General features: G+C 36.3%; 1 protein-coding gene across 2 annotated transcripts; it reads right to left on the bottom strand.

Annotated features, from left to right (window-relative positions):
• Positions 1–7,198: 7,198 nt before the first annotated feature.
• LOC121424486 (IgGFc-binding protein-like) lies at positions 7,199–24,616 on the bottom strand. Of its 2 annotated transcripts, none has more exons than XM_041620193.1 (7): positions 24,455–24,616; positions 14,676–14,795; positions 12,679–12,731; positions 10,533–11,632; positions 9,831–10,041; positions 9,236–9,314; positions 7,199–8,800 (listed from the first exon to the last, which is right to left on the bottom strand). In XM_041620193.1, the coding sequence occupies exons 3-6, from the start codon at positions 12,728–12,730 to the stop codon at positions 9,238–9,240; spliced, it is 1,440 nt and encodes a 479-aa protein (XP_041476127.1). In that variant the 5' UTR covers position 12,731; positions 14,676–14,795; positions 24,455–24,616; the 3' UTR covers positions 7,199–8,800; positions 9,236–9,237. The 2 variants fall into 2 exon arrangements, with proteins under 2 accessions (XP_041476127.1, XP_041476126.1); XM_041620192.1 differs by lacking the exon at positions 24,455–24,616 and adding an exon at positions 15,032–15,180.
• Between the last annotated feature and the right edge of the window lie 1,545 nt (positions 24,617–26,161).

Below are 26,161 nucleotides of genomic sequence, written 5' to 3'. Positions count from 1 at the left end.
CATGGCTGAGTCTTTCGGATGGTGGCATTATGTCTAAAACTCGGTCAATTTAAAAGGTAAATAATTATAATTTGAATGATACTTATATGAAAATAACACCAACCATATACCTTGACACACACACACTCATCCAAGTTCGTTGCCAAATCATTTTCCGAGAAGGCAGGGCATGCATGGACGTGGACTTGTTATATGGGAGAGTGGTAAAGCACAAAGGAAACTTGCCCATTATTTAGGAACTCATAGAGCGTAACGCTAGGGAAATACATTGAAAAGAAAACCGAATGTCAATTTGTATTATTCCTTCCCAAACCACGGCGTCGTGCATCTTGTGCAGAACTGGCACGCGTATTACGTAATAGCCTTTTATGCTTGTTTGAATTGTAAACTTGACTATTTTATCGAACAGATCGATAAAACGAGCGGATGGTATATTTCGACAAATAATCAACTATTTTTATACTTCTTTAACTTCTCATCATTTTGTTCATTCTAAAATTCGATAATTTCTACTTTCCACTCTTCGGTGCCTATTTTTCTTTCACCAGAGACACATTGATTGTTGATATTTTTTCATACTTGATAATAATAACATTGATAATACTATTAGGTATATTTACCTAGGGAAGCCACTTCAGTTCTGAAAACTGTTCTCCTAGCGGACCCTGCTATTATTATTATCCCGGCTTTAGCTGGGCTGCCGAAATGCTCAAGCGTTCAAGGAATTTCTTCCTACAGGGTTCCCATTCACCTCACCTTGTTTGAGTGCAGCACAATGTGGATAAATTTCTTGCTGAAGGACATTACGCCATGGCTGGTATTCGAACCCACGACCCTCTGTTTCAAAGTCAGAAGACTAATCCACTGGGCCACAACGCTCCACGACGTCTCGCTCCACTTTCGCCGCGTCATTTCTTAAGTTTCTCCAATTTAGATAATTTGTTAAGTTTCTTCAGTTTCTTCAATTGATCTTCTTTAATCCTTCCCTTTTTCATATTCTTTCATTTCACCATTTTCTTCATTTCCTTTCTCTGTCAGTTTGTTCATTTTTTTATCAGTCTTTTCACATCCTTCGGTTTCTTCATTTTCAACATTTGTTCCTTTTCTTCATTTTCGTCAACCATTCCGTCAAACTTACATAACACCATTCCATCATTCCGTCATATCGTCATACATCACTTCATCATTTCGCCAAATCGTCATACCATCGTATCGCCATCCCGTCAAACCGCGAATACACCAACCCATCATTCCGTCATTCCGTCATACCGTTAATTTACCATCCCGTCATTTCGTCATACCGCCATTTTACTATCCCGCCATCTTTTCATGACATCATACCGTCATTTCGTCATACCGCCATATCACCATCCCGTCATACCGCCATATCACCATCCCGTCATTTTACCATCCCGTCATACCGCCATTTTACCATTCCGTCATACAGTCATTGCACCATTCTGGCAGTTGTGGCGCAGTAGAAATAATACGAGGTCATTATGCGGCGTTCGATATAAAACTTGACATTTGCAAGTTAAAATGCAATAAAAGGGAAAAGATCGTTTCTATCTCATCATTTGCAAGTTCGAATCCATTGGATAAACATGAATACTCGCGATACAGTAAAGCGTTACTGCTGTTCACTGTGTGAAAAGTCGTATAGTCGAAACTACGACTTGAAGAGGCATCAAAGAGATGCACACCCTGAAATGGGAGATGATGGAGATGTGACTGATTACAATGAAGATTCCAGCATTTTTGGAGGAGAAAGCGACGACGAAAACACTGAAAGAAGTGACTCTGAAACAGAGGAAGGAGAAGAGGAATCTACAAATACAGAGATCCCTGACGAAGACGAACCTGCGGACAACCTGGCTTATCAAGAATGGTACGAAGAGGCGTTGTCAGCTACAGAGCAACTGAGGGATGAAAAGTACGATAAATATATATCCAAGGGTATTCGTGGTGACGAAGCTAAAGAAAGGGCTCATGTGAAAGTACTATGGGCTATTAAACGCATCTTTTTCGAACGCTACTCCAGTTTCCTAAGGCACAGCTTATTTCTTGAAGAAGACCAAACCAATCAGGAAATCATATCTGATCTCAACGAAAAAGTAGAAAAGGGTATGGATGTCAGGAAAGCAATTCAAAGAGTCCTAGCAAGACATGGAACAAAATTCGACGGACTGTTCCAATATCAAGCTGAAGATGATGCTGATGATGACGAAGATATGGAAGGGACTGAAGAAAGCGATAACTGAGATTAGGACATAGAGATGGTAGATAAATGTGTTACTGTAGAAGATCTAATTATAAATCACAAAATTGAGTGATAAATGCATTTTATTTCAACTATGTTTCAAAATACAGAACTGCTTAAATTATCTCCGACTCATGACCTACATAATTGTGTTATACAGATGATAGTAATGAAGAACTCATGCATGCTCATTGCATATGTATTTCCAAGATTATTTATTTCATTTGTTTATTTATTCAACTTCATTTCAACAGGGTAGCCCCATCAGTGATTTAAATACTGTTTTACAATCGAGCCCTGTATGACATAAAAATACATAGAATTACAAACATATATAGTAATCAATTATAGCAATAGGAAAGAAAATCAATTGAAATCTCTGCCAGTCAAACTGATCAAGAAAATCATATAAAAACAAAATTTTGACAAAACAAATCTTGCATCTAGAAATGAACATAAATGAAAATAATGAATATTAAAAAAAGAGTATCATAGTAAATAATGAGTGGTACAATTTATATTGAAAATTTTGATTGGAATAATAAAAGTTCTGATACATCAACATCACACTGTATTCATCGTGCCTTAATTTTACCAGAGTATATCATATTTTCATCGCCAACCTGCGTGAAATTTGGCCTTCCCTTGTGTCATGAAAAAGAAAACAGCACCCCCAAATATGTGGATGAAATGTTGAAATGATAATCAAAATTAATTTGTCTGCATGACGGATTTTCATGTGTTGGTATGACGTTGATATGGTGTCCTATGGGTTGAAATGACGGTGTGACGAAATGATGGTATGATGTCATGACGGGATAGTGGAATAGTAAAATGGCGGTATGACGGGATGGTGATACGGCGGTATGACGGGATGGTGATACGGCGGTATGACGGGATGGTGATACGGCGGTATGACGGGATGGTGATACGGCGGTATGACGGGATGGTGATACGGCGGTATGACGGGATGGTGATATGGCGGTATGACGAAATGACGGTATGATGTCATGACAAGATGGCGGGATAGTAAAATGGCGGTATGACGAAATGACGGGATGGTAAATTAACGGTATGACGGAATGACGGAATGATGGGTTGGTGTATTCGCGGTTTGACGGGATGGCGATACGATGGTATGACGATTTGGCGAAATGATGAAGTGATGTATGACGATATGACGGGATGATGGAATGGTGTTATGTAAGTTTGACGGAATGGTTGACGAAAATGAAGAAAAGGAACAAATGTTGAAAATGAAGAAACCGAAGGATATGAACAGACTGATAAAAAAATGAACAAACTGAAAGAGAAAGGAAATGAAGAAAATGGTGAAATGAAAGAACATGGAAAAAGGGAAGGATTAAAGAAAATCAATTGAAGAAACTGACGAAACTTAACAAATTATCTAAATTGGAGAAACTTAAGAAATGACGCGGCGAAAGTGGAGCGAGATGTCGTGGAGCGTTGTGGCCCAGTGGATTAGTCTTCTGACTTTGAAACAGAGGGTCGTGGGTTCGAATCCCAGCCATGGCGTAATTTCCTTCAGCAAGAAATTTATCCACATTGTGCTGCACTCAAACAAGGTGAGGTGAATGGGTACCCTGTAGAAAGAAATTCCTTGAATGCTTGAGCATCTCGGCAGCCCAGCTAAAGTCGGGATAATAATAATAGCAGGGCCCGCTAGGAGAAGTTTTCAGAACTGTAGTGGCTTCCCTAGGTAAATATACCTAATAGTATTATCAATGTTATTATTATCAAGTATGAAAAAATATCAACAATCAATGTGTCTCTGGTGAAAGAAAAATAGGCACCGAAGAGTGGAAAGTAGAAATTATCGAATTTTAGAATGAACAAAATGATGAGAAGTCAGTTAAAGAAGTATAAAAATAGTTGATTATTTGTCGAAATATACCATCCGCTCGTTTTATCGATCTGTTTGATAAAATAGTCAAGTTTACAATTCAAACAAGCATAAAAGGCTATTACGTAATACGCGTGCCAGTTCTGCACAAGATGCACGACGCCGTGGTTTGGGAAGGAATAATACAAATTGACATTCGGTTTTCTTTTCAATGTATTTCCCTAGCGTTACGCTCTATGAGTTCCTAAATAATGGGCAAGTTTCCTTTGTGCTTTACCACTCTCCCATATAACAAGTCCACGTCCATGCATGCCCTGCCTTCTCGGAAAATGATTTGGCAACGAACTTGGATGAGTGTGTGTGTGTCAAGGTATATGGTTGGTGTTATTTTCATATAAGTATCATTCAAATTATAATTATTTACCTTTTAAATTGACCGAGTTTTAGACATAATGCCACCATCCGAAAGACTCAGCCATGCAGGGCTCACATCTAGGACCCGTGGCGCTTTCTTTACTTTCCTCTGTTTTAATTTCGTAACAACATTCATTTCTGAACTATTGTCTTGTTTTATACTTGTTGGGGCTTGCCGTTAATACTTTTGGAGTCTTTCGGTTTGGATGACGTCATTTCCGTTGTTTGTTTTATTTTCCTAACTTTTGTCTCGTTTTTCACTTGTCGAGGCTTGCCGCCAATTCTTTTGTTCTACCTTGTTGTGGATGTCGTCATTATGCTTCACAATCTTATGACGTCATCTGTTCCTCAGACCATGACGTCATTGTCACGTGTTCATTATTGATCCATATTTCCATTATCATCGATCCATATTTCATATTTATTGATTCATATTACCATAATTCATAATCATATTTCATATTTTCATATTTCCATAATTCATAACCATATTTCATATTTTCATATTTCCATATTTCCATAATTTATAATCATATTTCATATTTCCATAACTTTATTAATATTTCACATTCTATTGTTTACAACAATAGAATATTCATAATTCATATTTCTATTGTTTAGAACAATAGGGATTAGTTATGTGACTATACGTACACCTTTACTACTTTCGTCCTTAAATAATGTATCGTTTTTCTACTCTCAGGGGCACATGGGGGGGTGCAAAATCTCGTTTTGCCCCCCAAAATTTTATTTCGGGCACTTGCCCCCCCCCCCCCCCGCTTCCGGCGCCCTTGCAAGGACAGTCTTTTTTATAAATCAAAGATGGCCTCCAAAAATTGAATCCAAAATGGCTGCAGATACTTAAAGAGGATAAACCCATTACATATCCGCCTGGGAGATATGATTTTGGTGCCTAAACCATGGTGTCAAGGGTCAAATAATACACTGGGACCAGTTAAAATGACAGTCAGTAGTCCAATATGTCCAAAAATGATATCCAGAAATGGAGTCTAGAATGGCTGTTTCTACTTTAAAAATCCCGAGATAGGTGTGGTTTGTTCTAATTAACCATGATTCAAATAATACAAAAACTTATCCCATTGTATTAATAGTGTAAGCACTAACATCATTGAGTGTGTGAGGGCGATTTTTTGTGGACGTGTTTGTGGGTGTGGGATATATAAGTGTGAATGGGAGAATATACATTTGTGGACGTTAAAGAGTGGGATACTTATGGATATGTGTTTGCAAAAGTGGGGTTTTGGGTGAAAGAATATAAAAAAAGTTAGGAAATCTGAGTTTGGCCATTAATTTTCCCAACTCCCAATTTTACACAATGCATATCTGACATCATTCAAAAGATCATTTAATTCTCTTTAAAATGATACCATGCTTGTTATGATCATGCCATCACAAGAGCAGGGTTCAAAAGTGTTGGATGAGGTCTGAATTGAAAAGCTGCAAAACGAGCAGAAATAGTCATGAAGGGTCAGGTCAATACAGAACACACAGCAAAAACTGTGGTGTTAACCGGTGTACATAGAGGACATCACCAGTTATTTTACACCGGTGTTAAATTGGTGGTGTTAGTTTTACACCTATATAGTGTTATTACAACACCTTTTGTTGTTACATTTACACTTTTTGGTGTTATGTTTAATCTCTAGGGTGTAATTTTAACACCCAGGATGTGGTCCTCTATTTACACCAATTGGTGTCAGTTTTAACACCGCAGTTTTTACAGTGCATGATTGTGGTTGGGTGTGGGGTCCTTGTAGGTGTGAGCGTGCGATAAGGGTAGTGGGTGTGGGCGTATGAAGGCGCTACGTGGGTATGGATGTTTGCCCTATGGGTATTGCATTGTTGGCTTTTGCTTGAAAGTGTTTGCGAGTGAAAAAACTGCATGAAAAATAATATGCATAATTGTGCACTGTAAAAATGAAGTGCTAATTTAGCGCTTACGGTGCTTGTATAGTGACTGCACTACGAGTGCCGGTTTTCTAGTTTAAATTTGAACTAGAAAATCAACACTCGTAGTGCAGTCACTATACAAGCAGCGTAAGTGCTAAATTAACACTTCATTTTTTACAGTGTGGGTGTGAGATGATAGGCCCTATATTTAAGGTGTGGCAAGCTGAAGTTTTTGTGCGTGTGTGGGTAGATGCGTGCTTGTGAGTGCGAACATGCATTGAATGTATTCATGGAGATGAGATTTGTGGTTCCCGTTGGTGCATGTTCTTGAGTAATGCATGATGTAAGCTGGGATATATTCTCTCTTTTCCCTCTCCGACTCTCTTTCTCTCTCACTCTTAAATCATGCATTGTAATTGGTCTGGTCTTAACGTGATCCCTGTTTACAAAGGGATGCACATCTGCTTAATTATAGAGAATAGTGGCACTATTGAATTGAATTTTCATATTTGATATTAATTGGATCAATAACAGTCATGGGTAAGGTGTGTCAGAGCTTGCATTTGTGACATCGATGGACAGGATGGGGCAATTGATCAATGGAGTATTTGAATAATAATAATAACAACAATAAAAACAAAAAGGAATACAAAAAAATTATACTCAAAAGGAATGATTGTGAAACGGTTGCTAAATATCGAGGGAAAGATGATTAGAAGGAACATTTAAAAAAAAATCTTATTCTATTATTGTAACCGGTTTGGAGTTTTCAACTCCGAAAATGTTCAAAATCTCACATCTGGAAATAATGACTGATGTATGTACCTTTTCGAAGATTCCAAATATAATTATGTTGTTTATTCCTGATTGGGCAAGGCTAACAGTTACTGTGATTCCGCTCTATTGCGTTTAAGTCAGAAAGTGAGCGACTCAAACAGTCAAACCATCTTTCTGAAGGGTAATTAAAGCAAATTGAGAAAAATATTACTATAATTATCGTTTTAAGTGATCATTATCTAAAATGAAATTATCGATATTATCTATTACTATTTACAATTAATACTAATAATACTGTCATCATCATTATCAGCATTCATCATCATCAGCAGTAGCAGCAGCGTTTTCATCACCATTATTCATCATCATCATTATCATCACCATCATCTTCATGATCGTGGATGGCGTCAGGATTGACTAACATGAGAAACTGAAACCATTTTTGTATGAAAATGAACTGTAATATTCAAGATTAAGGCAAGATTCATAACAAGGAAATAATACACATATCATAATTTCTCAATGTACATCAAACAGATGAATCAAAATATTGTTACATTGTTGAAAATCAGCGAAAGCATCATAACTCGAGAATTTAAAAAGGTGTCTATCACATACAAATTCTTAAACACGGCTACTCTGATCGTCCGGTCGAGCATCCATGGAATTTCTTCATAACAGGATTCACGAAATTAATGAATATAATCGTAGAAAAATCATTTTTATTAAATTGAAATAATTAGAAACATGGACTGCATTTCCCCCGGAATTTTCGTTTTCAATTGAATTACAGGGGTAATATCGAGTCAGACGACCGACATATCTTCTTTTAAGACATTTTTTTCTGTTTGTTCTTTTTTTAAATTTCGTTTCCATCTTACTTTATCTTTTTACTTACGTGACAAATCAAAGGGGGCAGTAATCCCCTACCCTTTCCCCGTTATCAGTGCCCCTAAATTGTCCGGGTCCATCCCCCATGAAATTCATGTATGACTTAGGGCTGATATGTTCTTCGACAATCATTATTTTGGTATATCTTTATGCATGCACACATACTGTTTGTGATATAGGTATTTGTAATACAACATTACTATTTACATTCGATTTAAATTTTAGTGACACAATATTTTTGAAATATGGAAAAACGCAGTAAAACGCAAAACCAAAAGATATTATTCTAAATGATCATAACCTACATCTGCATATATATAATTCGAATATAAGGAACAAAGATGATAATTGAAATGAAGAAACATAACGAGTGAATATGATAGCAATCATAACAAAGATACTGTGAGACTCGCAGATTTTCCGGAAGTTGGTCGGTAAAATATTATTTAATATTCGTTAAAAAAAACACTGTCTTATTTCAAAAGTCACGCTAAATATTGCCTATATTAGGCATTCTATAATTTATTGGCGTGATAACAGCAAGTCATGGATGCCATCTAGGTCACCATCATCGTCATCACCAACGTAATAATCATCGTAGTCATCATCATTTTAATTGGATTAGACGTTGTCACTTGATACAAGGATAGGCTTACTAAGGCTTGGTTTTGATGAAATGAAATCTGAAAGTAAAGAAATATAGAATCACTTTCTTACTTCAAGTCAGTGCTGTTAATTACAATGGTGAGTAATAGCGAGTAATGAATATAAACCAGGAAGGGTAAATCAAGCAAAAGGGGGCATTTGATCAATTTAAAAAAATCCCAGACCTAATATTATTGCAATAAAAGATGAGAATGAGAACAATTCTGACTGACAACCTAGGACAGAAAATAAAAGATACTTATGTATTCTTCTTCCTGGAGAATTTCCCAATGCGCACATCGTATGTCCATGATCAAGTCCATCAAGTCGATTAAAAAAAATAATAAAAATGCTCAATTTGATAAGAAACGACTCGTAATTAACTTTTGTTTAAAGGTGTATGTTGCATGCATAATTCATCATTTTACAAAATACTCTGGAAATTAGGATAGAAAAGGAAGATGCAGAACTACCTTTAAAGTCTGTAGATAACGGCGACTGCCATGATGACTAAATGAGCAATACGGCATATGTCAGCAGCAACCGATGCAGCTATTTATTCCACCATCATCAGATGTAGAAAATGAAAAATACAGGAGACATGAACAGAGGTTAAGTGAACACTTTGTTACCGAGCGGAATTATAGAACATATTACTGTAATAGACTGGAATTTAGCTAACAGCTATTCAACAAACACCTTAAACAATTAGCGAGCACTAATCGCGTTGTTTTTTATCCACGTTCTTTGTTGTGTTTGTTGTAAGGAGTATAATGTCGGTGTGGAAGATTATCGCACTTTGTGATCAAAACTTAATATGGGAGCATTTTCTTTCATATTTCACATCTGTGAAGAGGCCGTGTATCCACTTGGGCTAATAGCAGATGATCTATTTCTTAGATCTATCATGAGTTAACCCATGTGATAATTTGGTTTAATTACCATTCGGTCCAATCACCACTTGGTCTAATACTAAGGCCCCTACTAGAGTAAGCGGGAATGTGCCACAAAAAGAATGACATCCTATCTAAGAGTGCGAGAATTGGCAATGGCTTATATTTTTCTCACCTTCCGATGTAGTCAAGTCTTTGTCAGTTGAGCCAGCCCGGTACAAGTGTGTTTTGCCAAAGGACGTACCGTATACAACAGGATGAAATCCCGGGTAGGTTCCCTGGTCGTCGCCCTCGACTGAATATCTTCCGTGGGCAGCAACCATCCACTTTGAACACATTTCCATCCCATCCTGTATTTGTAGAGAATATTCCTCATCCCACATTACCTGGATGAAAATTGCAAGAATTTACAATGGGAGAGTTTCAATATAACGTCACTCATTTTATGCACGGCTGATAGTTGATAAAGAAAAACCTCGGCTAAATTTCGTATACAAGCTTTTCGAAAACTCAAATGGATATCTCAATCACTTAACAATTGTTGGGAAAAGTCTTGAATCATCTTGGAAGTTATTCCAGTTAAAGTATTTTGCCATGCGATGTACTCTGTGAATGATGGGAATAGTAACATGACAAAGCCTTTTCGCTTTCTTTGACACCGACGAGTCGCGATCTTCTTTGAATAAAACATCAAACAAGGCTATCAAACAGAATAATGATACATTAATGGCCAGTGTATAATTGCTCCAAACCTGCGTTCATATCAAATCAAAGACTTTGAAACTCGACTGACACGTTTGGGTAGAGATCTTTATTTAAGTTAAGTTGTTTTCACCAACATGCAATGAGGTACGCACCATGGACTACTTATACTTACTGATAGAAGTTGATTGTTTCGGTATATTGAAATGCCTCTGAAGTGCTTGCACTCGGCAGTTATTCCAATATATGATGTATCATTTGATGACGTCTTGTTGAACTCGAAGACTGGAATCGTTGTTCTTGTGACATACTGCTTGATAGGGTTAACTCGAATCATTGACGGGTCACTGTAGGAATTATTGTCTGAACTCCGCCCTTTGCTATACTGCATTACTGAGATGGGTTTGTCTGCATACACGAAAGTCATGTTTTGAGAGGGGTTATCAACTGTGATATAATCGCCCATGTTCATATTCACAGTATTGTCATTGTATATCGCCGTTGTACCATTCCGACTTGCTACTATCTGAAATACGTAGCCGGAACGTCGTCTTGGGAACGGGCCCAACACATGAAGCATTCCCCATGCTTTCACTGGAGCTAACTGTTCTGCGAGATGGTCACAATACTTGAGGCCTTCAGGCACATTAGCGCATTCAGAACCAACTGTTACTGCAATCGAAGAGTTTGCGGTGATCCGAGATCCTGTTATGTTTGTATATTTTGAGATCAGTTGGAAAGATTCAAAAGGTAGAAGAACGAGTCTCAGAGTGTCACCATCGTTATAGGTATCGTTTTGGAGCTGAATGGACGAAGTTAGGAATATTTTAACCATCACTTTCTTTTCGAAAGCAGATATTATTATAGTGTCATTATACACACCAGATATCAGGGTTATAAAGTATTCCTTACCAAGGAACTCCGCGGGTATCAGGGAAAATGTGTCCGATGATTTGAATGCGAAGTTATATGAAACAACCGCTATATCTTGTTCCGATGTTACAAAGACCGTCGAATTGAAAATTCCCGCTTCTGACTTATGACTTATCAGAGACTCCGGCAAGGTATAGTTGTATGGAGGAGACCCAGGTGGCAGGATGATATGGTCTTCATATGATCTTCTTGGGAACGAGACTCGAATGTCAGTTTCTTCTTGCCCCAACGTTTGGAAAACCATGCCAATATCAAAATGAGTAGAACGGCGGTGATTCGACGTCGGGGCGAATATGTATTGTCTCCCACAGTTTACCGAAAGAATGCAGAATGCAAATAACCCTAAGAATTAGAAAAGAACATCTAAAAGTGTAAGCATATATCAACTACCAACACAATCTGACAATCATTGATTACTTTTATTAACTAAAATTATTCTGAACGCCTTACTTGAGTTACTGCTAATGCATTTAAAATCATTTGCTTCAGATATGAATAAAAGCTGGAATCCTTTTATTTATCATGCTTATGAGTTTTTTTCTTTGTCCTTGCTTATAATATTGTTCCGGCATAAAGGGAGTTTTTATAAAGTATTACGCATCCACCACCACTGCTTTATATCTTCTGACATCTGAAGCACTGTCTAAATCCACATCCCTCATTATTACTATTATTTTTGATAATCTAATAAACACTTTCACACGCTAAGAATTTTGATATTTGTCGAAAAGATAATGGTAAGAAACAATGCTAGATCCACCAGTTAGAGACTCTGAATCTATGTTTACGAGGGACAGAATTGTGGGTTCACCTAGGAAAGCGTCATTTAAGTCTCTCTCTATCAAAACCGTTTGCGATATATAATATATCATTGTATAAAACAGACTTTGACCTGTTTATTTTAGTGGATAGAACAAATTATAAACTTGATGATATGAGTGTAAGTGACACCTCCTCGGAATTGATAAACTTAATTTAACAACAATAATGGTTAGCCTACTATTGTGCCCAATATTGTGGCTGAAATTATCGTTGCGTCATCATTATTAGAGTTGTTTTGTAATCACTACGCAGGCAGTTTCTATATACAACGTACCGATTTCTTTGAAAATGCAAGTCAGATCACACCTGACAGCTGGGGGGGGGGTATCAAAAGTTGGTGGACCGGGACAGCCGATCGTATGAAGATTCGGACAGGAAGACAAATTGAAAATATGACATTTGTTCAAAGTCCAGGACTATGCTGCTGTTTTGATTCGCTGATTTTTGACAGAGGATGTTTTGTTATTTAAGAGCTTTTGACAAAAGATTATCTGCGTTATAGAAAGTGTCTGCGTTGCAATTTAAAAAATACCATGTTATCAGTAGTCATGGAAGTGATACTTCACCTATAGTGATCAGTGTGAAGGAGAAAGAGCTAGCCTGTCGTCTGAATTCCATTCTAGAAGAATACAAAGTAATCATACAAAATGTTGAATTTATATCGACCAGAAAAAATATAAGCAAACGTGAAAGCACATTAAAAAAAAATGTTGAATGAGTAATTTGAGTTTATAAACATGCGTAACTATTTTGTCTGTTAATTTTCAGCATCTTACACTTGTTTCTTTATCGTTTGCTTTTTTCTGTAATTTAAAGCACTCTCACACCTGACCGAATGTAGGCAGACGAAGGGTGACGAATGGGAAAAAACACGAAATGCACAAGAATTCAACGAAATCAAATAAAATTTCCGTCAAATCACGCGATCAGTAACTATTGTCAAATGTTATTAACGAAAAATAAGCGAAGGATGAATATGACATGCGAAGGATCTCGATTTTTTGGTTCACTTCTTTGAGTAAATTGCAGCCGAAGGCGAGCGAAGTGTTGATATAACCCAATAACACGAACGAACAGTGAGCAATGGTTTAATATGGCGTGCAATTAGAAACGAAGACGAGGGAATAGATCGGGCAATATTGATCGTTGTGTAATCGTGTTGCTCCGTTACGGGTTCTTTCGAGATCGGTCCACTTTGGCAAAAGCGCGAAGAGGGACTATGCGCGACAAAAACACACGAACGATTACCGCAGACTTATAAGAGATGCGAATTTAAACAGATGACCAACGATTTTTCAATTCGTTGTGAAATTTTAAACATGTTCAACATTTCCGCGCGAATTCGAATAATCGCAGCTGTTAGTTCAGAAGATGCAAGAACCCAAACACGAAGGATAAATATGATTTACCATTAGTTACCATTGAAAACAATTTTTTTAATGCCTTTCCCCAGCCATCGCAAGGCATATTTCAGGCAATTCGGTTAGGTGTGAGGGGGCCATTAACAATAAACTATGGTCTCTTTTCTTCCATCGGTCAAACATGCTTCTGTGCTGCTGCTGTAACCCCCTCCCTCCTCAAATATCGCCTTCTATTTCTATTCACATAGTAATAAACATAGCTATCAAATCATCAAAACAATTAATGACTAAGAATAAAGGAAAGATGCAGTTAATAAATGCCCCAAAATCACCCGTTTGATATAGAGTGGTTGAGAGTATTTTTCCTTCTACATGTATACAATTTTTATCACTGGCGTATATAGATGGGGGTGTTATGAATCAATCGACCCAAATAGTTTTACCACCAAGAAAAAAAGAAACGGAGGAGAAAAGGACAAAAAGGTTATGATGCTATTTTATAAAGATCATGTCAAAATTATTTAAAAGTTCAAATACTCACTTGCTCGCATCTTGTTTCCCTTTATGATTTGCCCCATCAGTCATGTTGTGCCCCCTCAGATTTCTTTGGCCCATTCTACTATCAATTCAATGACCATACTACATTTTCCCCACTTATAATTGCAAGAACGCTTTCTATACCATTATACAAGCTTGAACTTTCCCCTCAAACTGAAAATTACATTTAAGAGGCATTGTTTTTAGGAGAAAATGTTACACAATACCGTGATGCGACCTATTAATTATTTATCTATCTATAATGTACATGCTAGATGATCTTAGCTTTTGCAATCCTACGTCAGGAACAAAATTTGATTGCAAATAAAAAAAAATCCTGTTCAATATTTTATCTAAACTTTTGCACTGATTGGAATGAAACTTACATCCTCTCGCCTCCAACTCTCTCCCCCTGCCTCTATCTATCGTTCTATTTCATACCCCCCCCCTCATTCTCACTCTTCCCATTTGCAAAAAGGGTCACGATTCATAAAGAAACATGACAGTGTTAATTGATTAATTTGAGTTAAGACTGATGGCAAAGAAGGGGCGGAAGGGATACCAACCATTTTGAAAGCTCTTATTTAAGAAACTGACATATATATCACGAAATAAGGAAAGGCGACAAAAGTAATGAAGTAGGTTAGAAAAAAATAAACACATACCTGCTACAGATCGATGAGATGAAATCATGCAGCTTTTAAGAATTTTAAATCCGGATATACCTTCCAGTAAGCTTGAAGAACGCTGACGTCTGTCAGGGTGACATCGATGTTCCAAATTACCTCGTGTACAAATACAAAAATAATGTTTCATATTAACAGATCGGTTAAGTTTTGTATCTTTTATTGTAGATGATAAGTGCTTTACGAAGGGAACCCAAAAGCATTGGAAAAGGAATTGTAACATCACAATTTTGTGCCAGAAATATAGTGGGGAAAACACAGGTATTGAAAACAAAATAAAATTTAATTTGCTATCAAAATGAATAATTTTAGGCTTATCTACTTTTGCCATATACCTGTATACTTTACACGCTACTGGAAAGAAAGTACAATTGGAGTCAACCAGAGTAAGACCTATGATAACTTGATTCGATCGGAGCAACTGTGAATTTACCGGCGACTTCGCCAGCCATGCCATCTGGAAGAGAAAACGTCTTGAAACCTAAAGTTCATCCAATTGAAACAGAAAGGAATTAGACGAAACCAAAAGTTCACGGCTAACACGCCAATAAATTCGTGTAAATCCCTTTGCCCTGAAAAGCGGAAGTGTTGAAGCACCCCCCAAAATTTTCCTTTGGGGGTACTGCGTGTATTATTCTCCATAGGCAACACCCCATTACTTGGAATTCCGGTAGGTCTGACAAAATGGGGAAATGTAACCAAAATGACCCACATTTTGTTTTTGAAACCCCTTTTCAAATTATATATTTTATTGCTAGTCAAATTTCTCGGGATCCAAATAACTTTCAATTTGTATTGAACCTTTTTCTTCTTGTCCAACTTATATTAGCATGCCAGGTTAGAAGAGGCGTAACCTTGTTTTTTTATATATACAATATTTTTTAATGGTTTCTTGTTAATTCGAGGGTGCTGATTACGAATCTGAATGATGCCACTCGTGTAACCTTGAGCATTTTCCGCAAATTGGCAAAATCAAATATGGCCGCCAAAATATGCAAATTACCCATAAAAATCCTAAAATTGTCCGCACATTTGCTACGAAATGCATGAAATTGTGTGGCAGGAGTAAAATACACTGAAAAAATAATTGTTCACAAAATATTTATTTTCCTGATATTCAAAATGACCGCCATAGTCCATTGTATACTCTATTATGTACAATATATATAAATAGGGAAAACCAATTTTCACAAAAGTGAGCACTAAACCGCAAAAAAATCGCGATGTATGAACGAAGTAATATATGCAAATCATCATTACTAACGAGATATATCATTTATTATGTCATAAATGGGAAGATTTCTGTATTTTGATATCTAAAATGGCAGCCACTGGCCCAAACAGTATTGCGTACAATGGCAATGGGGGCCAAAAAAATTCACAAGAGTGATCACTAAAATGCATATTATTAAGATTACACGAGTGGAATACTGACTAAAAACATAACTGTTAACGAAATATATCATTAATATGCCATGTATTGTGATGAATGTTGTATTTTGATTTTCAAAATGGCTGCCAAAGGCCCTAAAAGTATTATGCACACAATGAGAAAGAGGGGCAAAGAAATCACAAGAGTGATCACTAAAATGCATATATATATATGTGATAAATTGATGGGATACTGTTTAAAGAATATTTTCTAACGAAATATATCATTCAGGTTTAAAGTTTGTGTTAAATACTGTAGTTTTACTTTCAAAATGGCCGCCATAGACATTAACAGTATTATGCACAATGCAAAGTGGGAAACCAATATGAGCACCATAAATGCAAGTATTAGTGATCTATGAGTAGAATATTGTCCGAAAGCATAATTTATATTAAGAGATATCATTTATTCTGCCAGTTAGGTGATGAATACTGTTATTGGAAAGTCAAAATGGCCGATACAGGCCCTTATGATATTATGCACAATGTGAATGGGAACAAATTATTTCAACAGAATTTGGCTTTGCTTGGCCAAATGGTGATGTATGAGTGAAATATCGTCTGAAAACACGATTTATAACAAAATATATATAATTTAGGTGATAAATACTGTATTTCAACATTCAAAATGGCTGCCATATGCCATTTTTGTGAACATTATTTGTCTGCACTCAAATTGTATATTATACGATAAGGGCCTATGGTGGCCATTTTCATTTTAAAATGCAGTGTTTATCACCTGAAATACACGACATTATGATATATCTTGCTAGAAACCATGGTTTAGACAACATTTCACCCTTGCATCAGAATTTACAATTATAGGCAATAGTCAAACAAAACCAAATTATGTTAAAATTATATGTCCAATGTTACAATGTACATAATACTTTTAGGACCTATGGCAGCCATTTTGGATTTCAAAGTACAGCATTTATTACCTCCACAACCAATATGTGATGTATTTAGTTACAACTCATGTTTAATACAATATTTCTACTCATATATCACAGTCATATGCATTTTATGATTCTCACTTGTGAAAATTTGTTTCTCCATTCGCATTGTACATAGAGATTATGGCGGCCATTTTGAATGCCAAAATACAGCATTTATCACATAAATGGCATATTAACAATGATGTTTTAGTCAGTATTCCACTAGTTTATCTTAATTATATGCATTTTAGTGCTCACTCTTGTCACCTTTTTTGCCCCGGCCATTGCCCTTGTACATAATACTCTTTATGCCACTGGTCGCCATTTTGAATGTTGAAATACAGTATTTATCACCTAAATTACATAAGATATGATATATTTTGTTATAAATCATGTTTTCAGACGATATTTTACTCATACATCACCATCTGGCCGGCTCGGTGTAAAAATGGCAGAGGTAATAATGGCAGAGGTAAAAATGGCAGAGATAAAAATGGCAGAGGTAATAATGGCAGAGGTAAAATTGGCAGAGGTAATAATGGCAGAGGTAAAAATGGCAGAGGTAATAATGGCAGAGGTAAAAGTGGCAGATGTAAAAATGGCAGAGGTAATAATGGCAGAGGTAAAATGGCAGAGGTCATAATGGGAGAGGTAAAAATGACAGCTCTAGGTAAAATATTGCCAGCCTCAAACCCCTATGCAATGAATTGTCAAAAAGCCCCCGCATGTACATAGATTAAATTAGAAGTGCATGTCACGGTTAGGCATTTCATCATATCATTATGTCTTTATCGGCCTAACAATGCTATTTACGAATTCGTTGGAGGTGTACCGTGAAGGCTTTTAAAAAAAAAAGAAATCAAACGACAAATATTTTTTCATTCAATTCATTACGAGCAAAATGAAACTGCACTATTCTCATTCATCATTTTATAACATTACTTTTTGTCTAGCTGGTTTTTTTATGTCTAAAGTTTTGCCAGGTTTACCGTTACAAAAAGGAGGAAGAGTAGACATAAGAGAGGTGGAGAGACAGAGAGGGTTAGGGGTGGGAAAAGAACATAGCGGGAAAAGCTTAGACCTTGAAATTGTCACGAATGATTGTGGTTGAATATTATGTCCTTATTTGTAATGTCGTCTGTACTATTCTTTTTAAATATTTGAATGACAATAAGCATGCGTTCCCAGGCTTGGCACTGAATATGTAACTGATTATGAAAATCAATAATAATCTTGACTGGTAAACCAATTTGGGGTCGATCGAGGGGGACCGTCTGGTTCAGATTCTTTGCATAAAAGAAGACCCTGAACCTTCATTACCATTGCATCCAATATGATATAGACGGCTTGATGGTCATAACCTTTGGAAGCGGAAGTGCTGTTGGGTATTTTGTACACCATAAGCAGCACCCTCTTGGTAATTAGCTTGGTATGCTAAAAAACATTGTTTATTATCTGATTGTTATTATTTTTGTTGTAATTCTTTTTCTGAGTCAAAAGAACTTCACTTAGTTGAAATAATTTTTAAAGTCATTTTCCCCCTTAACCAAATCCCCTTTGATTTTAGAGTGAAAACTTTTTTCTTCTCGGCTTTTTAACAAACCAGCACCCCATATCTCTTTCATTTTTGCTTATGCCATCTTTACCTTTACCTTTGCCATTTTCAACTCCGCCATTTTTTACACTGTTAGAAAATTTATACTTAAAAATAAAAAAAATCCTGCAACAGAGTCTGGAGAACACCTGTAATCTTACTGCACTGTGTAATCCTACATGCATGCATTTGTATAAACTTACAGAAAATTGGTATTTTGTGCATGTACCCTTACAAATTTATTGTAATAAAACTGTTTTTCCCTTTTTAAAAACATATCTGTTCTGTAAAATTGAAGAAAAAATGTGGAAAACCCTCCTGTTATTATAATCTTCAAATATTTTTTTTCTTTAAAACCTGTTTTTTATTTTTCTTCTGTAATATGTACTGTTTTTTCTATTGTACGGTCTTCCATTTTTACCTCTTGTCATTTATGCCTCTGCTCTTTTTATATCTGCTGTTCTTACCTCTGCCATTTTTACCTCTGCCATTATTACCTCTGCCATTTTTACCTCTGCCATTTTTACCTCTGCCATTTTTTACCTCTGCCATTATTACCTCTGCCATTTTTACTCCTGCCATTTTTACCTCAGTATCTGCCATTTTTACCTCTGCCATTTTTACCTGGCACCATCTGGCCAAGCAAAGCCAAATTCTGCTGAAATAATTTGTTCCCATTCACATTGTAGGGCCTGTAGCGGCCATTTTGACTTTCCAATAACAGTATTTATTACCTAACTGGCAGAATAAATGATATCTCTTAACTGCTTAATAGAAATTATGCTTTCAGACAATATTTTACTCATAGATCACTAATACCTGCATTTATGGTGCTCACTCCTGTGAATATTGGTTTCCCACTTTGCATTGTGCATAATACTGTTAATGTCTCTGGCAGCCATTTTGAAAGTAAAAATACAATATTTAACACATACTTTAAACCTGAATGATATATTTCATTAGAAAATATGTTTTTAAACAGTATCTCATTAATTTATCACATATATATGCATTTTAGTGATTACTCTTGTGATTTCTTAGTTTGCCCCACTTTCTCATTGTGTGCATAATACTTTTAGGGCCTTTGGCAGCCATTTTGAATATCAAAATACAACATTCATCACATACATGGCATATTAATAATACATTTCGTTAACAATTATGTTTTTAGTCAATATTCCACTCGTTTAATCTTAATAATATGCATTTCTGTGATCACTCTTGTGAATTTTTTGGCCCCCATTGACATTGTATGCAATACCGTTTGGGCCAGTGGCTGCCATTTTAGATATCAAAATACAGAAATGTTCCCATTTATGACATAATAAATGATATATCTCGTTAGTAATGATGATTTGCATATATTACTTCGTTCATACATCGCAATTTTTTGCGGTTTAGTGCTCATTTTTGTGAAAATTGGTTTTCCCTATTTATATATATTGTACATAATAGAGTATACAATGGACTATGGCGGCCATTTTGAATATCAGGAAAATAAATATTTTGTCAACAATTATTTTTTCAGTGTATTTTACTCCTGACACACGCTTTCATGCATTCCATAGCCAATGTGCGGACAATTTTAGGATTTTCATGGGTAATTTGCATATTTTGGCGGCCATATTGGATTTTGCCAATTTGCGGAAAATGCTCAAGGTTACACGAGTGGCATCATCCAGATTCGTAATCAGCACCCTCGAATTGACAAGAAACCATCAAAAAATATTGTATATATAAAAAAAACAAGGTTTGGTCAAGTTTCTATGGGGCCTATCCGGGACTATTACATCAGCATGCCTAGTCAAAAAAAAAAACATTCACAGGGTTCTGGTAATTCCGTGACGTCATGTTATTCAAGTTGGGAGAAGGAAACGATATATCACTCCCACCCCCCCCCCCCATTCCCCTGAACAATATATAAGGTTCCCCGTTCAGATTTACGCCCGTGCACCAATTAATATCATATAGTCTGTCGATTCATGAGATGGCTTTAAGGCATAGTCACACCGCCCAAGCGTTTACCATTTTCGATTTCGATTGTTTGTTTTTTTTTCGATATTTTCCCCAATTTTGAAAGCGAAATTCGACCCTCTTTTCCTATCGCTCCACGACCACTCCAACAACGCTCGGGCGGTGTGACCAGGCCTTCAAGTTCGGAATGCTTGGTCTGATTCCAACTTCTCACCCATAAATTTGATATATTAGCCTGACAGTAATGACATGCACTGTGGGGTTGCAAGTTGAGAGAGAAGGCCTACATGTGCCGGGGGGGGGGGCTTGGCCCCTTTATAAACAACACATTATGATTATAACGTCTATATCTCTGCGCTTTCAAACGACTTGGATATTATTACCCCTGCTTTAGCTTGGCAAGCCGTAATTATTTACAATCTCTCCATGCAAGCATTTTAAGGAATTGATTCCTACACGCAGGTACCCATTCACCTCACCAGGGTTAAGTGCGGCACAACTACGCCATGGTCGGGATTTGAACCTACGACCCTCTGTTTCAAAGGCCAAAGATCGATCCCCTGGGCCACAACGCTCAACAATTCATTGATTTATTTATGTATCTATTTGTTTGTTTATCTATTTATTCATGTATGTTAGCATATTTTGGGGATAACAATTGTTTATGGTAGAGAATTTGGACGTTTAACATTTTCCATTTCTTTATTTATTATCTTTTATTTTATTTTCATTTTTACTTGGCTTGATTTGCTTGTACACCGCTGCCCACCCTGTTTCCCCCATCAAATATTGATGCACCCCTTCATGTTTTGTCAGAGGTCGCTTTGATGCCAAATTCCTTGGAGAATCAACCCGTTAAAATCCTGAATGCAACATGAGTTTGGGAAAATTCATTTCCACACCTACCCAGGTAGATCCAGGAAATCTACCTTCTCTAAAGAAATAATGGATAAAATATGTAGAGAAGGGGCCAGTCTAAGAATGAATAAAAAAAAGTAACAGACTTAATTTGCTTCCGTAAAAAAATATGTACTTAACCTTTTTAGGCATTACCGTCACTATACCCACGATTTTCTATATAATCGCTTATGATTGCTTCCTTTTTTTTCTTTTGGTTATAGAATCATATTATCACGCTTTTCAACAGATTGGAAGAAATTGGGGGTGGCTGGGTCCTGGGAACGATTTTTGAAGAGGGATTTATATGTGCAGGCTTGTTCACAAAGGAAAAAAGGGTGTTTTCGATCTTTAAAGAATGGACTTTGGTAAGAAAAAAATGACGAAAATAAGGTTTTCGCTCTCAAATGAAGGGTCAAATCTTAACATACCAACATAATTTCCAGGAAGTGCTGCGAAGTATGTATAAAATACATAGCACCCCCCAAAAAAAAGTCTTAGGGGTGCATTTTTCAGGACCCCCGATTCCCTCGGCAAGAATGGTGAGGGGTGACAGTTGGCCTAGTTGAGACCTTTTGGGGATGTAACAAGACGGGGCATATGTTGTTGGGTTGGGGTGTGTGTCAGAGAAAGCGAAAGAGAGAGGATTGGGTGTGTGTGTTTGTGTGTGGGGGCCGGGGGAGGAGGTTGTGTCAAGATCTTTTTATGGTGTGTCTGTGCGTGTAAAATCGACGGAGTAAAATTATACGGAGTTAGAGAAGAGAGGGGGAGGACTTACGCATTACATTACATTACATTACATACTTGACCTATGACATGCACTGTGGAATGTATTGATAATGTGAACATAATTCATGTTCAATAGACAGAGAAAGGGCTGACAGTACCATTTGATACCAACTGGCAACTACTATTACCATCATCATTCGATCATGCCAAAGGTTATCAACGAAACACTCAACCAACATGATTAGAACCATGAAGGTGATATCAGATAAAATAACATCGTAGGGATGGTTTCACGATTGGACCTGTGGGGTGGGAGACTGCATGTGTGCAATGTATTCTATAAATATGTTATTTTCTTTCACTAATTATTCATTATTATTTCATTAATTAAAGGTAATGCGCTTTCTAACTGTAGCGAGCGATATTGAATCACAGTTTAGCTTCACTGGTACATATTTTGGACATTAACGGCAGGCCTATTTCCTTTGGAAGAGTATGTCCGTATTGTTTTTGTTTAAAATAATTTGTGTATAAATGTATCAACATTTTGTTCACACAGTATTACTGCACTACGCCTGGACTTGGGTTGAGGTATAGCCGCAACCGTTTTTGTTTTGCAGGATTTTCTGCATTTATCGTAAAGTCAAAATAAATTTACAATACATAAACATAATCGTAGTATGACATTAAAGTGCATTGTAATGTGACAAATTTATAGCAGTGTGTTAACAAAATTTAGACATGAATACAATTTCAGGATAAGACGAAGTAGTGAAAAACAAATCCAGTGGCAAACTATATAAGCAAAATAAATGCTTGAGTTATAGCAGCCAAAACCTTAATTTTGGATAACGGTGTGTTTTGTCCCGTGTTTTGTACATGGAAAAGTGTATTCTTAATAAAGAAAAGAGCATTTTGAATAAGGAAAGTGTATTTTCTCTTTCTGTTTACGGTTACTCCCGCAGGAACTCGGCAGGACAGCGTTTTGCTGGTAAACGCCAAGCTGGTATTTAACCAAGTACCTAGAAAACATTTTACGTTCAGCTTAATCAGTCATACTGACTAACCTCATAGACGACATATATTTCTCTTTTATCAAAGTGGAGACAATGGCAGAGTGTGGATTCGAACTCACAACCTTGCGATTATGAGTCCAATGCTCTAACCACTGGACCAGATGAACCGTTAAATAAGGAAAAGTGTATTTTGAATAATGTATTTTGAATGAGAAAAAGTGTAAAGTGTATATTTTGAAAAAGGAAAAGTGTATTTTGAATAGAAAAAAGTGAATTTTGAATAGGGAAAAATATAATTTGAATAAGGAAAAAAGCATTTGAATAAGGAAAAGTGTATTTTTATAAGGAAAAGTGTGTTTTGAATAAAGAGAGCCATTTCGAATGAGAGAGTGGTTTGAATAAGTAGAAGGAAATAAGTAGCTAACTTCACAATTTGAAAAATAGGAGGGGGTGGCCTCAACCGTGATTGTGATTTTTTGTTGCATGGTCAACCCCTATTACACACACACACACACAAACTTTCGGCTTAGCCCCTTCCCCCACTCTCGAAACAGTTCTTTATATATATATATATATATATATATATATATATATATATATATATATATATATATATGTATATGTGTGTATGTGTATATATATATATGTGTGTGTGAAGCTATACATGTACAACAGCTTTGGCAACTCTTTTTTATTCTAAATATTGTGTAAAGAAATGGATGAAGAAATGGGTTCGATTCCCGGCAGAGAAATTTTTTCGGCATCACCAATTTTTCCAAAGGGTAGATAACTCTGGGGAACCTTGATTTAAGCTACGCCTACCAATGTTCTCTTCATCCATTTCTTTACACAATATATATGTATATATATATTGGGGTGATAATAATGAATATATTTGATGGCTTTATTTCATTGAATAGAAATAATAATGATAATAAATTTTTATATAGCGAAATTTACAGTTAAGTCTTCTAGGAGTATCCCACTCGTTTTTTGGCCAATATCCCATTCATCTGCGTTTCGTGGAATTTTGCCAAAAACATCTTGCAATATTTCTGATTTTCCATTTTGAGCCATCAAATACACTGTATAATATAAATATTCATCGAAACATGAAAACAGTTGGGAATTTAGTCCACCCAGCCATTTTGATAATAAATTGATGATGTCATGACTTACCAGTGAACTGTACGTATGCGGCACTGTTCAAAACGAGGAGGCACTTTGATGAACGTAGCAAGATGGTTCAATACAAATGTTTATCCTTAATCCCAGGTTGCATGTATGAGAGATGGAGAACAGTGCAATCACCAACGGCGCCAATGTCATGTCGCTTAATTTGCATGTAGCCAGCGCGAATGTTTCCGTTTTCGCACATGCGCATTTTAATTGGTCATTAGAGGGGGCAGCACGTGATTGGGGCGCTCGGGGGTGGCTTTTGATAACATACGCACAAAGTGTCTGCGAGAGACTTGTGCCATAAGCTATGAGCATGGATAACTGGTTTAGAGGGGACGAGATTTCGTTCTCATTTTGATTTCACTCTGCTTGATTCCATTTAATGAAATTATTCATTATGATTATTTGAAACTCAGAGAATTCTAGTACAGTTGCAACCAAAAGGCATCGTTATGTGATTTTTCGGCTGAACGAAAAAGTAATTTCGCAGAACCGACATTACTTTTTTGAAGCTGAGTATAAAAAACATCGCTTTTATGACTAATTGCTTGAGTCCAAATGCAACTAAATCATGTAAAATGAATACCATGCTTTTTGAGGAGATTATGATTAAAAATGCAGGGGTAATTTACCTTATGTCTTTTTTTTGGAGAGGGCTGCACCCTCTCCCTCGCACACTGCCTATGGTCATACGATCTCAGTTCACAATGTAATTATCATCATAGAACGTAAAAAATATTGAGTCAATACTCGGTCATTTTATCTTGCTTTTAATTTGTTTATTAATAAGCATTTATTAGTCTAGATTAAATGATCAGGAAAACAGATGGGGAAGATTTTCACTAAACGTGTCCACTTTGAATAGTATAAAAAAAAAGTCAACCACGTCAACCGAGAAAATTAAAACTTTCATTAGTACCACTGTCTTACAATGGCAACACATCTCTTAAAGCATTTATACATATTAATTGATTTATTATTTATTCATTTCTTAAACAGGGCTGTCCCCATATATACAGTGTGTGCGTGGGAGGGTGGGTGTATGTGTTTGTGTGAGGGTGTGTGAGTGTGTGCACATATATACGTAAAGGAAAAACATTATAAAAGTGTTTTTCATGTATAACAGATTCAGCAATTAGTGCAAGAAAAAATATACAAAAAATACCACTACTGTGCTGTGTTTACATTACGCCCCCCCCCCCTCCCTTCCCAGAAAATAAAAACGAGAACAAATTAGTCTCCAGTTTTGTCAATACAAAATTTAGATATAATATGAATGTACTACAGAACTATTGATAGGAATAAAAAATACATATATAGGGCGAAAGGTGCAGGATAGGCGGAGAAAGGAGGGGAGTGGGATGTAGAGAGCCATTATTAAGATATTGTAATGTAATTTACATGCCAACATTATTTACAATCAATTCAAAGGAGTACCCTGGCTTGAAAATAGATATTTACACATAATTTTATAGTAAAATGAAGGGAGATAAAATGCTTAAAATTTCATCAAAATTCGATATTGGAAATAAAAAGAGATTGTCAAATTTTAAGTTTCATAATCTTAATTTTAAAGCCGCAATGCACGCCGCCATGTCCGCACTTTCCACATATCATGATCATTTCTATAATTTCATGATTGTGTATTTCTCACCTGTCATGCCTGTAAACAAACTGATTTGCAGCAGTGAATATCTAATACACTAA

This window comes from Lytechinus variegatus, chromosome 11 (assembly GCF_018143015.1).
Source record: "Lytechinus variegatus isolate NC3 chromosome 11, Lvar_3.0, whole genome shotgun sequence".
Lineage (NCBI taxonomy): Eukaryota > Metazoa > Echinodermata > Echinoidea > Temnopleuroida > Toxopneustidae > Lytechinus > Lytechinus variegatus.
This window is presented reverse-complemented; position numbering and strand designations above follow the sequence as displayed.